Here is a 17,668-nt window from a genome sequence, read left to right on the forward strand (position 1 = left end):
GGTTGTAGGCAGGAGGCAGCTGATCGATATTTCTCCCTCATCGATGTTTCTAACTCTCTATCCCTCTCCCCTCCTCTCTGTAAAAAATCAATAAAATGCATTAAAAAAAAAAAAAAAAAAAAAAAAAAAAGACCATTCAGGAGGTTCTCCACTTAAGAACGTGCTGAGTTTCAAAAACTTATGTATAAGCCCAGATGTTGAAGATCACGTTGCCCAGGCTGGCTCAGCCAACCCCAAGTCGCTACACACTTATGTAAACAGGATGCCCAGGCTTGCAGTCCTTGTAGTTTAGCTGCTGGATGTGATTTGCAGTGTTGCTGCTCTGGTACCCTCAGTTCTGAGTTTTAACTCAGGACGCCCGGAGTGGAACTACTTTGCTCACCTCCGGAGGAGCGGGCGAGGGGCAACACTAGGATGAAGGGGAAGGATGGAAAGAGCAGAGCGGGGTAGAATAACTTACTACCGACATGTACCTGCACATAAGGCCTTACCCTTGGTAGGTCCATTTCCCTTGAAGTGTTCTGAACTGGGACCAGAGACAAAGTTCATTTCATAAACACAGAACAAATGAGGCAACCGTAGGACCAGAGTTGACCTGGAAGAGCTCAACCTGTGGTGAGGAGGGGCAGGTACCCAGCATGCACTTCAACAGGAGCCACAAGGAGGATCTGAACAAGCACCCAGGTGCCCCCGCCCGGCTGGCCTGGGAGAGGCTCCATAGAAGAGATGACATTTGAGCTCAGCCTGGCAGACCGCTGGGATGTTGTCACCTGAGAGGCCCTGAGTCATCACCATCCCTTTTATATACACAGGTTTATTCTTAAGGAAGGCATTTTAAGAGATAATCAGTGTGTACGAACTGAAAGTGTTCCCCAAAATGCCAAACATTTTAACATAACTTCCCCCGCCCCCATTTTTTGACAGTTGTGATTGGTAGGAGTGAAAACCAGACATCAGTGTTAACAGGCTTCAGAGAATGAGAGGGATTTCACTCTAAAAGGGAAATTAAAATAATTTTAAAGTATGTATTCCAGCAAATCATCTGTGAGCTCACTCTGAATTCCCTTTCATCCCAGCAGAGCCACAAAGAGATAGGTGTATTTTACCTTACAGAAGACATGTTTCTGAAAGGTTGGATGTGAAAAAATCCTGAGTATATTAAGACATTTAAAATCAACAAGGGAGCTCGGCCAACATGGCTCAGTGGTTGAGCATCAACCAGGAACCAAGAGGTCACGGTTCGATGCCTCGTCAGGGCACATGCCCGGGTTGTGGGCTCAGTCCCCAGTGTGGGATGTGCAGGAGGCAACCGATCAATGATTCTCTCTCATCATTGATGTTTCTCTCTCTCTCTCCCTCTCCCTTCCTCTCTGAAATCAATAAAAATATATTTTAAAAAACAAAATAAAACCAACAAGGGAAACTGGTTAACCCAAAAAAAAACCACAGTGGGTGTATTTCCATAAAATCAGAAATCGTTTAATAATGTGAACACTTACTCTCAGGTTCTTTTATTATATTTTTATTTGGGGAAAAAAAAAAAAAAGCTTACATGCAGTTTTTGTAAAGTTGCCCACTGGTCGCAGGTATGATAATGATGCTGCTGCCTATGAACACTTTCATTGAAGGAGTATCGTAAAAATCTCTCGAGCGTAAGTGGTTGTGAGAAATGGGGCAGCATCCTCTTTAACCACGAAGAGAGGATTCCTAGGTTTGCAGCACTCCCCTTCGAAGTTTCTACGGCACTCACGATTGTGTCTCCATCGTGATCACGATTCCCCGGCTCTGTCCATCCCCCTCCCCCCCTCCACGTTCCTGCTGTATGCCATCAGTCCCCAGGCCTCAGCTGTGGCTTGTGGCAACGGCTGCCTCAGAAGGACAAAACTGAGAAGCCCCCAGCAGAGGAAACCTACTCTAAAACTGCCCTGGACTGCCCTACTCCTGACCACCAGCCCCCCCTAGACAGCCCTGTGCTGAGGCTGGCTCAGTGGTGAGCTCTGCCCCATCCTGCTCGCCCACCTGTGCCTCCAAAGCCCCAGAATGGGGCCCACCCCTGTGTTCTGACACTCCCCGTACTGGTCCTCACAAACCCAGAAGCCCAGTCCTCCTCGCCATGGCTTCTGCTTCATCTCGGCATTTCCAGTGGGGAGACATCCCTTTGTAGCATCTCACCGATGGGCCCCATTTGATGCCACGGGTGTTTGCTCTCAGTTGGGTAACTCGCCAGGTTTCCACCCAGCAGTCGGACACTCTGCTTGGTCCCTGCGGCAGCTCCCCGCTTCCCAGGAGGCCCCAGGAGGACGGGCCCCTTCTTCTCCAGCTACAGGAACGCGGAGTGGGCCTCCGGGAGGTTCTCCTCCAGCTTCAGGCCCAGGTTGTCGATGCCAATGCTGGGGGCCGGGGGCACGCTGCTCTCCGCCGGCTCCGCCGTGCGCGTGGGGGTGGAGCAGTACAGAATGAAGCCCACCATGATGACGGTGAAGGATAGGATGTAGAGCCCCGAAAACTAGGAGGAGAGAAGGACAGCTGAGGATGATGCGCCCACATGCACACACAGCTTTGCAGCTGCCTCTTGCCAAAACCCTCCTGCGTACGTGTAAACGCCTGGTCCCTGGCGACGTGCCCCGCACATCAGCCGACTGGCTACCTTCAGCTCCAGGAAATGGAACTTGCCTTTTTCTGTGACAACCTAGCGGCACCCCACCACACAACCAGCCCCACTTAATTAAGAGAATGAAAGGTGAGTGGATTCCAAGTAGAGAGCCCAATTCTGACCCACTGCACAGCTTCCAAGATTGGTGTGAAACAGGAGCACAGAATCTAAGATAAAATGTGGGTGCACAGCCCTGGCCAGGTGACTAAGTTGGTTGAAGCATCATCCTGTACACCCAAAAAGGTCGTGGGTTCGATTCTCGGTCAAGGGCACGTTCCTAGGTTGCAGGTTCGATCCCTGGTCCTGGTGGGGCGCATGTGGGAGGCAACGAATTGATGTGTCTCTCGCACATCGATGTTTCTCTCTCTCCTTCTCTTTCTCTCTCTCCCCACCTCCCTACCTCCTTTCCACTCTCTCTAAAAATTAAATGAGAAAATTATCCTTGGGTGAGGATGAATAAAAATAAGTAAATTAATAATAAGTACTCTGCATATTTGAATTAAGGATCCATACAAAAGTTCAAATCTAAGGAAATTAGTATTTGTTTTTAACAAATAAAACACAGAAAAATATGAAAAATAAAACACAGAAAGAGAATAAGGACTGACCAAGAAGGATGTAATAAAACTTAGGGAAACTATGCAGCATAATGAGTGTGTAATTAAATACCCAGAATCATGTGGGGTTTTTTCTTTGGAACAAACAAGCACAATTTATAAGTGGCCCTGATAACCTGATTGCAAATTAAAAAAAGGGGGGGGGTGCTACTTAATTCAAGCCAATAAATATTTTTAATTAGCTTAGATTTCATAGCATGCCCAATAAAAACAGTTCTAATCAGGGGATAACAAAGAAAAACAATAACAAAACAGAATGGGTTGGGAAAAGAGAGAGAAGGATGAGAGACACAGAGAGAGAAGAAAAAGCAAGATACACTCTCAATGGTAAAAGAAAAAGCTAAGTAGGTTTTGGAATGAGTATTGGGTAGATTTATATATATATATATATTTTTTTTTTAAATTATTATTGTTGATTTTTTACAGAGAGGAAGGGAGAGGGATAGAGAGTTAGAAACATCAATGAGAGAGAAACATCAATCAGCTGCCTCCTGCACAGCTCCTGCTGGGGATGTGCCCGCATACAAGATACATGCCCTTGACCAAAATCGAACCTGGTATCTTTCAGGCTGCAGGCCAATGCTCGGAACCGCTGAGCCAAACCAGTTAGGGCATTAGGTAGATTTCTGGTCATCTCCAGCTGGGGGCTTCTGCGCGTCACCATTGGCTCAAGGGTGACGCTCAATTACCTCTTACCCTTGAGCCTTTAGGGCCACAGCCCTCCCCGAGGCAGAGAAGCCTTCACTGGATCCAGTGGTGACGCAAAGCCAACGTGAATGTCAAGCTGAGCAACCCAACTCATATCCTAGCATTGCCTTTAATTCTTGGACCTAATATGCTGCATGGTATCCTATACATAGCTGGTGTTTAATAATGTTTATTGGGGTAGTGGCAAGGGGTGGGGGGAGGATTCAGAGAATATTAGAGGTAGAAAAAGTTAAAGTTATTTAGAGTACCCTGAACTTTTTAGGTTGGTATTATGAAAGTTAACCATGCTCTCCTATATAAAATATTCAGTAATTGAGGGAGAACCTACGTAACTTATTCAAAACATGTCTTGTTTGGTTTGATGGTTCTAAATATTTAGAAGAAAAAGCATCCTGTTCCTCTTAAGAAGACAGGTGATTAAATCAAGGCACCTGTATTAGAAGAGAGAAACCGAGAGGGAGTGCGGTAAGTCTCCTAAATTAGACACTCTAACTTTTTTCCTTTTTTTAAAATTCTGCCCTTGTGTCTGGATCTATACAGGAAACTTCTGTGAATACTCTGTTCAATGGGTATTTACTCAAGATCAGTTCCAAAGGAGGCAGAATCTGACACAGATGAGTGTAGAAAATTTTAATTCTCTTTTTCAACTGTGTTTCAAAAAATCAGAGCCAGTTCATTTAGATACTACAATTTTAATAATTGGAGGTACACGGGGTTATGATTCTGTCTTTTAAAACTATTTTTACCATAGAGGGTCGGACCTGCATTGCCACCATCTGTCCATCATCCAGATATCATTGATGACATGTACACATAAGGAACTATTTGACATTGAAACTGGATCTCAGAACTGTTGGACATTGAAATTGGGACTCAAGCGTTATTATATATTTATTTCTAGTCTGCAGTTGCAAGATTTTTCAAAGAAAAGAAATAGGGAAAATATAGTTATAGAGATAAAGAACCATTAAATAGACTATCAAACTATAGCGGGAAGGCAAGGGAGGCTGGGGGTGGGGGGCTGTAAAAAATCAATTGAAGGACTTGTATGCATGCATATAAACATAACCAATGGATACAAGACACGGCGGGGGGGGGGGGCAGGTGAGGGCATATGTGGGGGGGTAGGGGAGGCTGGGGGGAGGTCAAGGGGGAGAAAAAAGGAGACATATATACTACTATTTGTAATGCTTCAAACAATAAAAAAGAAAAGAAAAAAATGCTAGGTATCTTCTTTATTCTTCTCTATGCTTCTTCATATTTGGTTTCCCATGTCTGTAACTGACTCTGAAAATCACAGAGGACCCGCTCTTTGCTCTGTCTTGAAATGACCTTTGACCAAGAGCAGCGAAATCTGATCTGATACAAGAGTGAACTGCTAGGCATGCAGAGTCAAGGAAACAAAAATCAAAACAGCTAGAAAGGAATTCACAATTTGTAGTCTCCAATTTGGAGAATAATTTAAAGTCATGTGGCCGGAAAAAAATGGCACACAGAAGGGTGTTCACATATTACAGTTAGAGCAGTTAAGGAGCAAATATTTACATTAAGGGAGCTTCCAGCAGTTTAGTAGTGACAAGGGTACTTTTACCTCTAAGCTTTTATATCTTTAACCTTACTTCCTCCTGGGACATTACTTTACTTATGAGGGACAGTTAAAGTTAAACTACTAAAGCTAAATCAGTATGTTTGGTTAAAAAAAAAAAAAAAAAAAGCACAGGTGAGCAGGGCCATTAGTCACACTATTGAACTCGGGCTTTCTTTGGGCTCCAGTAGCTATCAACTGGCCTTGAACTGCAGAATAGAAACACCATCATCTTCTAGTGGTGGCTCTGTGAAATGCAAGCTCAGCACCACAGAACAACTCACTCTCATAGGAAAAGAAATCTAAGCCTGTCAGGGTCACTCTGATTCACTTTGACAATTTTTTACTGTTTAATGCTGCTAAAAAAATAAAAATTAAAAATAAAAAAATAGGCAGTTAGGGGCAACCAGGATGGCAGGGGAGGGCAGTTGTGGGCAATCTTAGTTCAGGAATTACTACAGGTAACAAGAGCAATTCCAGCAGTTAGGGGTGACCAGGCCTGCAGGGGAAGGCAGTTGGGGGCAACCAGGCCTGCAGGGGAGGGCAGTTGGGGGCAATCAGCCCAGCAGGGGAGGACAGCTGTGGGCAATCTTAGTTCAGGAATACCTTAACCAGCAAGTTTGCAAGGATAACTAACAGCTGATTCTTGTCACGTGTACCTGGCAAGGCAAAATAGTTTCCACTCCTTACGTAGAAATGTCTGAGAATCCACTGAACGAGGCAGTGTGAGTTCGTAGCCAATTCCTGGGAACAGTGTAAAATCAGTGCCAAAGATTTCTGCCTGGATACAAAATTATTCAAAGACCAAGAAATGTAGTTGCTATTCCCTGCTGAAACTAAAATTACCAAGTGACAGCCACCATCCCTACTATGTGTTCACCCTAGCTATTGGTTGCAAAGAGAGCAAACAGGTCCAGAAGCATTCACTGCAGGTGTGTTAAGGAAAGACAGATCTCTAAGGCAGCAGTTCTCAAAATGTGGCCTCAAGACTCTTGAAGGTCGAAGTCTGTAAGGTCAAAACTCTTTTTATAATTATACCAACATGCAATTTGCCTTTTTCACCTTCATTCTCGTAGAAGAGCACAATGGAAGGTTCCAGAGACTACATGACGTGTGATATCACAAAGCAGAATGAAGAACCAGATGTGGAATTTCAGCTATTTTTCATTAAGCCAAACATTAAAGAGATTTTTTAAATTGTGAATCAATACCATTTTTACTATTTTTTTATTTTTGGAAATATAGGTTTTTTTTAAAAAATGTTTTATGCTAACATATGTTTTTTTATTTTCTTAATGAGTTAATAAATATTGTTTAAGTATCTCAGTTTTAAATTCTGATATGATAAATCATAGAAATAAGTAACCTGCATTTAAATTTTTAATTTTTAAGCATTTAAAAAGGTCCTGATATCAAAAAGTATGAGAACTGCTGTTCAAAGAGTTTTTGAATTAGCTGTGAAGTACAGAAGAAAAAAAAAAATCTCCCTATTTGGTTCTTTCTAATGCATGAGACTTTACCTAGATAAATACATAAGCTTGAGATTCACATCTTATTCATGACAACAGAGAAAAAACATGCAGTGCATAGAAGACTACACTGTAAGACTGATAAGCCTTTGTTTCCTCACTTCTAAAATGAAATCATTCATTCTGTAATTTTCAAGGGAAGGTGAAGCAGACTTTCTGGAAACACTATCTTCGCTCTCCTGTTTCCTTGAAGACAATAATCCATTCCCTCCCACCCCACTCCTTGAGAATTACTACATGTAGCAAGAGCAGTTCCAAATGGGAGCAGGCTATACTTTGGAATGCTGTGAGGCTTCCGAGACAGAAAAAGTCTGAAAAACCACTAGATTGAATTACCTTTAAGGTCCCTTCTAGATATAAAATTACCATCACTACATGCATGATAATACAATGATCTCCTTCCTTTCGACCGGGTACCACAGACTCTATCTGTGTAACAGGATTCACAGCATGCAAGTGTATGAAACCAACAAGTTGTAAACCTTAAATTTACACACTTCTCAATTATCCTATATAATAAAGAGGTAATATGCAAATTGACCCTCATGTCCTCACACAAGATGGAGGCCCCATGTGGTCAAAGATGGCTGCCACAAGATGGCCAGCAGGGGAGGGGTAGTTGTGGGTGATCAGGCCAATAGGGAAGGACAGTTGGGGGCAACTAGACCTGCAGAGGAGGGTAGATACGGTGATCAGGCCAGCAGGGAAGGGCAGTTGGGGGGACCAGGCCTGTAGGGGAGGGCAGTTAGGAGCAACCAGGATGACAGGGGAGGGCAGCTGTGGGCAATCGGGCTGGCAAGGGAGTAGTTAGGAGGTGATCAGGCTGGCAGGCAGGGGAGCGGTTGGGAGCCAGCAGTCCCAGATTGTGAGAGGGAAGTCCGAGGGATCACAGATTGAAAAGGCTGCAGGCTGGGCTGCGAGACACCCCCAGTGCACGAATTTTGTGCACTGGGCCTCTAGGATCTCAATAAATCTGGAGGGGGGAAAGCTCAGGATGCCCAACCTGAGATGGTCTCTCAAAGTCATCAGTAGCTCTGGGGTTTCTTGTTTATCACCAGGCAACATGCATTAGCATTTCCAATGCAATAGTGTTATGGGTCATACCAAAGAGGAAATACATTGCATTTCACCTTTTAGAAAAACAAGTCTTATTTGGGCCAATTTTCCAACTTGGAAGCAGTAACAAAGGGAATGAGAACTGTGCAATAAAATTTTTGCCAAGAGGATAAGAAGGTTTTATTTTTGGGTCTAAAGTCTTAAAGAAACCTACTCCTTCTTTTGGACTAACCAAAGTGTTCTAATTTGAACATGGATTCTATTTACTTACCTGATAGCCAAAGAGAAAGAGTCCAAAGAAAAGGCTGTAAAGATCAGCTGTCAGGATGCCCAGGTTCACTGAGGTGGCACTGGTAACTTTAATCACCAGTGGCATGAAGCTGTACAGACAGAACATACAGAGGGCAAATGCCACGAACAGCAGGGCTGTAAAAACATGGAAGAAATCAGAAGGCAATGTGCTAAAAAAAAAAAATAAAAAAAAATGCTGCCATTTAAAACTGCTGGTCCTTTAACATACTATCTACAAAGCCCCTTGTTAGTATCAGCATTGCAAATGATACACACAACACTCACACACAAAGAGAAAAAAAATAGAAGAAGAAGAACAACAACAACAACAGCAGCAAGATGTGATGTAGGTAAAAGACTTCAAAAATTCAACAGGGTGTTGAATAATCAAGCAAACAACCTTCGCAAAAAGTCTGCACACTGAAGATACAGTTCTAGTAATTGAAAGCTAATGTGACAAAGGTCTTTCTTGTTCAGAATTCCTGGTAAAGAAAGGCTATTCCTGAAGGCAAAGATTAAAAATTAACTTCTACGGAGGTTCATTTACAAGTTCTCGGAGAAAACGCAATATAAACCACTATAGTGTGTATTGAATTACTCTGTGATTTTTACAAAAATGCCTAAGTATGAATTACTCTGTGATTTTATAAAAATGCCTATTATTAAAATGAAGTATTTATCTCTTGATGTGTGTCTTTGTCATAGGAAAGGATGCTGACTAAAACTGTCTAAAAAGAATGATAAGGATATTTATGTACATACCAATTTTCCAGTCCCAATGAATGCTGGCAATATCCGTATATTCCACAAGCAATCTAAGGTTAAAGCAAGAGGTCACAAAGAGGTATGCACACCAGTTTTCACCATTGTATTGAATATAAGCACTTAGTTGCTATACTTCAAATAAAGTGAGGAATTATGTTGACTTTGGAATTTTTCTGAGAGTATAAAAATAACTGTATTTTTTATAAAAATGACAAAGAAGAGCCCAGCTTGTGTGGCTCCGTGGTTGAGCGAGGATTTGACCTATGAACCAGGAGGACATGGTCTGATTCCCGGTCAGGGCATGTGTCCTAGTTGCAGGCTTGATCCCCAGTGTGAGGCGTGCAGGAGACAGTTGATCAATATTTCTCTCTCATTATAGATGTATCTCTCTCTCTCTCTCTCTCTCTCCCTCTCTCTCTCTCTCTCTCTCTCTCTCCCTCTCCCTCTCCCTCTCCCTCTCCCTCTCCCTCTCCCTCTCCCTCTCCCTTTCTCTCTGAAATCAATAAAAATATTATTTTAAATGACAAAAAATAAAACCAAAAAGACCCATAAACATATTTTACTGTCTTAAAGCACTCTTCAATAACAGTCAGCTATAGGAGAAAAATATGATATTGTGTTTTCCCTTTGGATAGGAAGTTAATATTTTTTTGAAATAATTGATAAAGAGACTCTTTACTGGTACTGCCTCTACCACAGGTATAAGAAAATGAGACACAATTCTTAACATTTCAAAAATCCTCTAATATATAGGTAGCAAGTTACTGATTTTATTTTTTTTTCAATTTAAATTCTTTATCTAAAGTATTACATGAATCTCCCTTTCCCTCCCATTGACCTCTCCCTGGCTGCTCCCATCCCCAAGCACGTGCCCCGTACTGCCTGTGTCCATTGGTTATGCTCCTATGCATGCATACAAGCCTTTGGTTGATCTCCTACCCCCTCAGCCCCCACCTTCCCTCATAGGTTTGTATAGTCTGTTTAATGTCTCTGGTTCTATTTTTGTTCATATGTTTACGTTGTTCATTAGAGCAAGTTACTGATTTTAAATGTGAGTCTGGGCCAAATAAATAAGGAATATTAGTAGTTGGAGAGTGATAACCTATGACATATTTGCTAATTTTGTTTTTGAGGAAAAATTTAGACTCACAGCTGTATGCCACTGATGATTGTTCCGAAGAAGCCCAGCATTCCTAAAAACTCCCGTCTGCTCAGCTTCTTCACAATGTACTCTTCACACACATTAGAAATGGCATAGAGGGAAGCCCCAACAAGAACCAAGACGTCACCAACCAGAACATCACTGCCTACAAGAAGACAAGCCACAAAAAGGAACAATTATCAATAGGAAAACCTCTTTAGCTTGCTCCTAGGAGTTTATGTGGCTAGTGTTCACTTAAGATTAAGATTTTAAGGAAGAAGAAACCCTGATTTCTAGAAGTTTAAAGACTCTTGATCTTCTTACTTTCTGGCACAATTCTGCTGTGATTTTTCATATTTTGACTGTTCAAGAGACTAACAGACTGTGGTATATGCCTTAATATGAGGTCTCAGAAAATTATTCTATGGCATGAGAAATAATGGAATTTATTGAAGGGAATTAATTTAAAATGATAAGGAAGGTAGGTAAGCAAGGTCATTTCTCTCTTAATGGAGCTATTTAAGTCACTGGTAGATTAGAATGAACTCATACACCTTATTGAGATTTACACCATCAATTGCCTGAACCTTGATCCAAAGACTATCAAAGTATTTTCATCAACAGAGTCGACACAAAGTCTCTATTTGATTTTAAAAAAAAGAAAGAAAGAAAAAAGAAAAGAAAAAGAATCTACATATATTTTCTTATAACTAATCCAAATGTATGGACCAGAATAAGATTGCAAATATATAAAGAAATTTATTTCATGAAAAGAAACAAAACCAGTGTGAAAAAAGGAACAAGAATTGTGGGCAGGTAGAGCATAAAGAGTGCTTTGTGGAAATGGTTACTAAACCCAGAAGCAAGTAAATCTGAAAATAAAATTGAAAAGATAGTTAACCAGTACATATTTCCTGCATTGTACTGTATATTTAAAAAATAAAAGTGAAAACCTAAGCAACATTTTTCTATGGGACTGAAACAGAAAAAAGTCACACAGTCTTACCTGAATTGTCTTCCCTCCCTGATAATATGTCTGCACCAACCATAGTTCCGACACCCAGCAGACAGACAGCCACGGCAACAAAATGGATCACTCTGTATCTCGCATAAAGAATGAACCAGGAGAGAGCCATCAACACAGGAATTCCAAAGCAATCCAAAAGCTGCATGGAAGGAGAAACAGACAGCTTAGAACACCTCTCATTAGCTAAAGATAGGTGATTAAGTAATAATAAAAGTTAGCAATTATGCTTGGCCAGCATGGCTCAGTGGTTGAGCATTGACTATGAACCAGGAGATCATGATTTGGTTCCCGGTCAGGGCACAGTGTGGAGTGTACAGGAGGCTGCCAATGGATGATTCTTTCTCATCATTGATGTCTCCATCTCTCTCTCCCTCTCCCTTCCTCTCTGAAATCAATAAAAATATATTTACAAAAAAAAAAGAGAGAGAGAAAACAATATATAGTGCCCTTTGAGTGCTGCCTGTCATAATACCATTAAAATAATAATAATAATAATCCTATATAATAAAGAGGAAATATGCAAATTGACCATCACTCCAACACACAAGATGGCCGCCCCCATATGGTCAAAGATGGCAAACCCCCATGTGGACACAAGATGGCCACCACAAGATGGCCGGCAGGAGAGAGCAGTTGGAAGGGATCAGGCCTGCAGGGAAGGGCAGTTGGGGGCGACCAGGCTGGTACAGGTGACCAGATCGTCCCACTTTTGGCGGGACAGTCCCGATTTTTAACAATTTTTCCCACGTCCCATGGCGTTTTTAAAAAGTCTCAATTTTTGGAAAGAATCTTTCCAATCTTTCTAAAAACCAGGACTTTTTTAAAACGCCATGGGATGTGGGAAAAATTGTCGAAAATCAGGACTGTCCTGCCAAAAGCGGGATGATCTGGTCACCTTAAGTTAGGGGCAACAAGGCTGGCAAGGGAGGGAAGTTAGGGGTGACCAGGCCAGGAGGGGAGGGCAGTTGGGGGTGACCAGGCTGGCAAGGAAGGGCAGTGAGGGGCAATCAGGCCAGCAGGAGAGCAGTTAGGTGTCTATCAGGCTGGCAGGGGAGTGGTTAGGGCACATGTGTCAAACACAAGGCCCTCGGGCCAAATCCGTCCCGACAGGCCTTGCAATGTGGCCCGCACCGCACTGTCATCACTGCACTCCGCTGCGTTTCCATCACAATGACAGTTTATGACTGTTCAGTAAACCATTCGGCCCGCGATTTAGGCTGGATTTTAGATTTTGGCCCCTTCTCTGATTGAGTTCGACACCCCTAGGTTAGGGGATCGGCAGGCAGATGAGTAGTTGGGAGCCAGCAGTTCCTCTAGGGGTCCCAGATTGGAGAGGGTGCAGGCTGGGCTAAGGGAAACCCCACCCCCCATGCACAAATTTTGTGCACTGGGCCTCTAGTAATAAATAAAATACAAGTCAAAGAGATATAGCCCTGGCCAGCTCTGTGATTACAGTGTGGGCCTACGGACCAAAGGGTTGCAGGTTCAATTCCCAGCTGTGTTGAGGGTTCAATCCCTGGTCCCTGTGGGTTGGTTGGGGCACATATGGGAGGCAACCAATCAATGTGTTTCTCTCAGATTGATGTTTTCCTGTATTTATATCTCCCCTCTCTACCTTCCCTCCCCTCGACTCGCTCTAAAAATCAATGGGAAAAAATCATTCGAGAATTAACAAACAAACAAAAGTCTGAGAGATAGTTGCTCAACCCAGGAATTCTGCCCAAGGGCCTAGGCAAATTACCTCCACATTCCCTCCTGTGTGTTATCCTTAAGCTCAATAAGCAAACTTTCCTTCCTGCATGTACCCATTCCCTCAGACAACAAATATTTCAGAATGGAAAACACGGAAAGAAGCTGGAATGTAGAGAAAAAGAGCCCCCAGCCCTGTCCTCAGTAGCTCACACAGGGCTAGACAGACGTGGCATACATAATCACACAGCCAGATATTTAGCTGCCATTGGGGTCAGAACTACAAAAGAAAAAGTACTGGTTATTATGAGAAAGCAAGAAGACACCATCTCCCTGACAGAATCCAATCTCACTTTGTCAGACAAACACCTGCGCAGAGCAAATACTCTTGCTTGTCATCACCTGTTGATCCTGGGTCCAGAAAATATTTGCTACACCCTACTATTGCCAGTCTGAAAAGAGGGGGATTAAGAGTGACAAAATTATAGCAAATCCAAAATCACTTATAAGATAAAGGAAAAACAGAGATTTCATTAGCTCAGTTCCTCACAAATTTTGAAAATTCAAGGATAAAAGATAGTCCTTATAATATTCTTCAATCTGTTGATTTGGTTTTTGTTTGTTTGTTTGTTTGTTTTTTGCATATCTTCTTGTTTTTAACCTTGTCCTAGATTCTCTATGTCTGTCTAATCTTGGACAAGGCAGGCCCCTGAATCTCCGGTGGCAGCATGTTAGATCCTGCCCACCGCTGCTGGCTAACTGTCTTTCACTGCAGTCATTCCTGGAGTCAGATGCCTGTGCAGGAATGGGCCTTGTTATTTATTCCAGCTGCAGAACTCTAATCTCCTAAGTGCTCTATCCAGCTTGCCTGGATAACAAAGCCTTGAACGATGCAAATGATAATAGCCTGTCCCAGGAGACACGCAGAATCTGGCCCTAATGACTTAAAGTCTCAACTACATTCCTTAAGCAAAAAGGAAAAAGTCACTCTGAAAACTCTCACAGGAGACTCCCTGTCCTTGAATTGTATCTTAAAATCAAACTGAAATTTGCTCTACTTTTAACAATTTTAGTGGGAAGAGAGTGGCCGTATAAAGGAAACTGCCTAAGTCATGGTAAGAGTTCCAGACTCCCCCGGCCCGTCACCAACTGTGTGAGTTACAATCAGTCACCCTCTAAGCCAAAACATGAAGAGGTCAGACCAAATGATCTCCTCACAAGTCTCTTCCAACTCCCAAACTCCAGGACTTCTTACCTTATATCTAGCACATTCAGCCATTCATCTACGTGAAACTTCCTTTTCAAAATGTACTGTTTGTGACTCTGATGCTTTCAGTTCCAGGAGTCCCCCTATTTTAATTTAATCTTTATAAATTATTGTGCAGGCATAGAAAGCACGGTACTAAGTAAGACCCTGTGGGGTCAGGGAAGGCATAAGTATAGCATTGAGTTAGCCCAGCCAGTGTGGTTCAGTGGTTGATCATCAGTCTATGAACCAGAAGGTCACGGTTCAATTCCCGGTCAGGGCACATGCGGGGGTTGCAGGCTCAATCCCCAGTAGGGGGCGTGCAGGAGGCAGCCAATCGATGATTCTCTTTCATCATTGATGTTTCTAATTCTCCCTTTCCCTTCCTCTCTGAAATCAATAAAGATATTTTTAAATAAAAATAAATAAATGGTGATGGGGGAAAAAATAAATTAAAAAAATAAAAATATACCCCTTGCTAGAGCCCTAAGTACATAACTTTTGACAACCAAATGCTTAGGTTTTTCTAAGAGGCTACAAGACATTTTGGGTAGTATAAGGCATGAACTTCAGTCACAAAAACCCCAGTCCAAGTGTTTTGACCTTGCACCAATTCAAATCTTCTAATTATTATTAGTCAGAGATCAAAGTTTCTGGAAATTATAGTCAAGTAATTGGATTATGTGTGAGATTATGAGGGTAGATGTGACTAGAAAATGTTATTTGTTTAAAGTACAGTTAATACTATTTGTGATGAACTTCATCCTCTAAGAAACTAACTTCTGGTTTTAATTTTTATGAAGTTCTGGGTTTTTCCATGTCCCTCCTATAATGTCTGACAACAAATAGTTTCTATCAGAGCTTTGAAACTCATGCCAGTCAAAAACCAAAAGGTCTGCTCTGGACCATGCTTAGCACCATGTGACAGAAAAGAAGGCATTTAATAAAATGCATTCTGGTAATACCAGCACTTAATGTATATGCACCCTGGGAAAATACTGAGTTTCCAATCTATCCTTATGTTTTCCAAATGAAGTAAGACTCATCTCACGTCAATTTTTTCTACATTCCTAAAATTTGGAGATCAAATGAAACATCTCTGTTTTACATAATGAGAAAAGCAAAGCATCAGAAAGTTATAAATTCATTAAACAGTGAAGTCTAAACCTGGCAATGGCATCTATCTCACTTTCACCTCCATTTATAAAACATCTTGTGGTTAGTGCTGGTGACTCAGCGTTGCGATACATCCCACAGTTTCCTAACATTACAACTGCATCACGCACCCATCACCCAAAGCAAAGTCCCTTTCCACCCCCATGTATGCCCCCTTTGCTCACCTCTGCCGACCCCACCCCCTCCCCATATGTTCTTTGCTTAATCTCTTCACCTTCTTTCATCCAGCCCCCCATCTTCCTCTTCTCGGACAGCAGTCAGTCTGTTCCATGCATCCATGCCTCCTTTTTACTTTCTTCGTCAGTTTATTTTGTTCATTAGATTCACACACACCCAACAAATTCAATTTTAAAAAGGCAACTTAATGGGTCTAACTCAACTCCACCGGCTAAAAAATCCTGTTGCATAGGAACATATGTCTTTCAATCAAGCAAAAACTAATAAACGAATAAGGATACAAGCTTTAGCTACCATCTCTACCCAACAGATCTAGCACATTCCGTCCAATCGCTCCTATTTGAATACCCACTTGCAAACCTACCACTTTTCTGTAGCACAAATGTGCAGCCACTTTCTATGCCGTGTGTGAGCAACGTATAATGCAGAGCTCTCGTCAACATCACAGCATCGGTTGCCAACTAAATATTTATGCTTATTTGGGAAGACACAGTTCTAATATGCTACAGCATTTGCAGTTTGGGAACTCATTAACTCGTGTGCATGTTCCCTAATCCCCAGGTGCTTACTCATCAGCGCATATGCTCCTCTGAAAACAGATAGCATCCACCTGTGCTTGCGTTTTCTTTGAGCGAACAGGTTTGCCACAAAATTAGGTTAACACATGTGGGTTCGGATTCTTCTCTTAAAACTATATACTAATCCAAACTGGTCAAGGGACTCCCTCGCACCTGGACGCTGGTGAGAGTCGTGTACTGGTAAGCTCTGACAATCAGGTAATTCGCTTCCACGTCTGCTAGGCCCAGCAGGATGTACTTCCACCATTTTCTTTTCAAGATGTGGAAAAGGCTGTCGGGGCCTGGTGGAAAGAAATCTGGGTTAGTACATGTGACTTGGAAAATGAAGCCGTGCGTGTTTATTTATATTTACTGTGTATTTTGGAAGTGGCCCCTCCTAATGCGTACAATAGCTTCTACAAATTCCTACAACAGGTCAGCAGAATCAAATTTTTCTAGTATGAGACCCAGCTAAGATGTCATCATAGACCAATTGTTCAATGGAAACACCAGAGAGAAAGTAAGTAGAGAAACGTGGTTAAATTCCTTTCTTCCTTGTGACAGAATTATAGCATCTAAAACAGGTTTGGATGTTGCCATTCCTGACAAGCTACCAATTATCCTAAGAAATGCAATGTTTTCTTATTCATTCGCTAGAAGCCCAGTGCACGAAATCCATGCATGGGCAGGGTCCCTAGCAACTGCTGACTGCTAGCCAGGGCCTCCCTTCCCCAGCTTCCAGCTGCCGGCCCAGGGCCTTCCTTCATTCCATGCCACCTCTTGGTGGTCAGCGCACACGTCATAGCAAGAGATTGAACTCCCAGTCAGTCAATCTCCCAAAGGGGCACTTTGCATATTAGGCTTTTATATATGTAACCTCCATTCATGGGCTTCTTAAAAGGAAACTCTGCAATGATCATTACTTTAAAAGCGATGTGCTTTCAAAAAAATAAAATTTAAAAAAGAGATGTTCTTTCAAGAGAAAAGTACATCAGTTATAAATTTGGAAAAAAGACTTAGTAACACCATTGAGGAAACACCTTTTATTCACCAAATTCTATTTATTCAAGTTAACTATGATTCACTTCTTTAGAGAATTTAGCATCACAGGACAGCAGAGTTTGAACATAGATTGGAATGCTTATTGTAAGATAACCTACAAGGAAATAAAGGTAGTGAGAACCACAAGCCATCCCCCCCTCAAACCATTCCCACCTCTCCAGTATCAGTGTCCATTGGTTATGCTCATATGCATGCATACAAGTCCTTTGGTTGCTCTCTAACCCCCTCCCCTGCCATTTGTCTCTGGATTTATTCTTGTTCATCAAATTATGTTGATCATTATATCTCACATATCAGTGAGATCATGTGATATTTATCTTTCTCCGATTGGCTTATTTCACTTAGCATAATGCTCTCCAGTTCCATCCATGCTATTGAAAATAGTAAAA

The 17,668-nt window shown here is 42.1% G+C and overlaps 1 protein-coding gene across 1 annotated transcript in view; it reads right to left on the minus strand.

Moving 5' to 3' along the window:
* Window positions 1-1,541: 1,541 nt before the first annotated feature.
* Window positions 1,542-17,668, minus strand: part of SLC35F2 (solute carrier family 35 member F2) — a 38,528-nt gene continuing 22,401 nt past the window's right edge. Inside the window, exons 3-8 of the mRNA XM_036427613.2 lie at window positions 16,392-16,519; window positions 11,352-11,511; window positions 10,355-10,511; window positions 9,202-9,254; window positions 8,420-8,574; window positions 1,542-2,506 (exon numbers count right to left, since the gene is read on the minus strand). Of these exons, the coding sequence (XP_036283506.1) occupies window positions 2,321-2,506; window positions 8,420-8,574; window positions 9,202-9,254; window positions 10,355-10,511; window positions 11,352-11,511; window positions 16,392-16,519 (839 nt within the window). The 3' untranslated portion in view covers window positions 1,542-2,320. The remainder of the gene's footprint in view (window positions 2,507-8,419; window positions 8,575-9,201; window positions 9,255-10,354; window positions 10,512-11,351; window positions 11,512-16,391; window positions 16,520-17,668) is intronic.

The sequence above is a fragment of the Pipistrellus kuhlii genome, unplaced genomic scaffold (assembly GCF_014108245.1).
Source record: "Pipistrellus kuhlii isolate mPipKuh1 unplaced genomic scaffold, mPipKuh1.p scaffold_m20_p_9, whole genome shotgun sequence".
NCBI lineage: Eukaryota > Metazoa > Chordata > Mammalia > Chiroptera > Vespertilionidae > Pipistrellus > Pipistrellus kuhlii.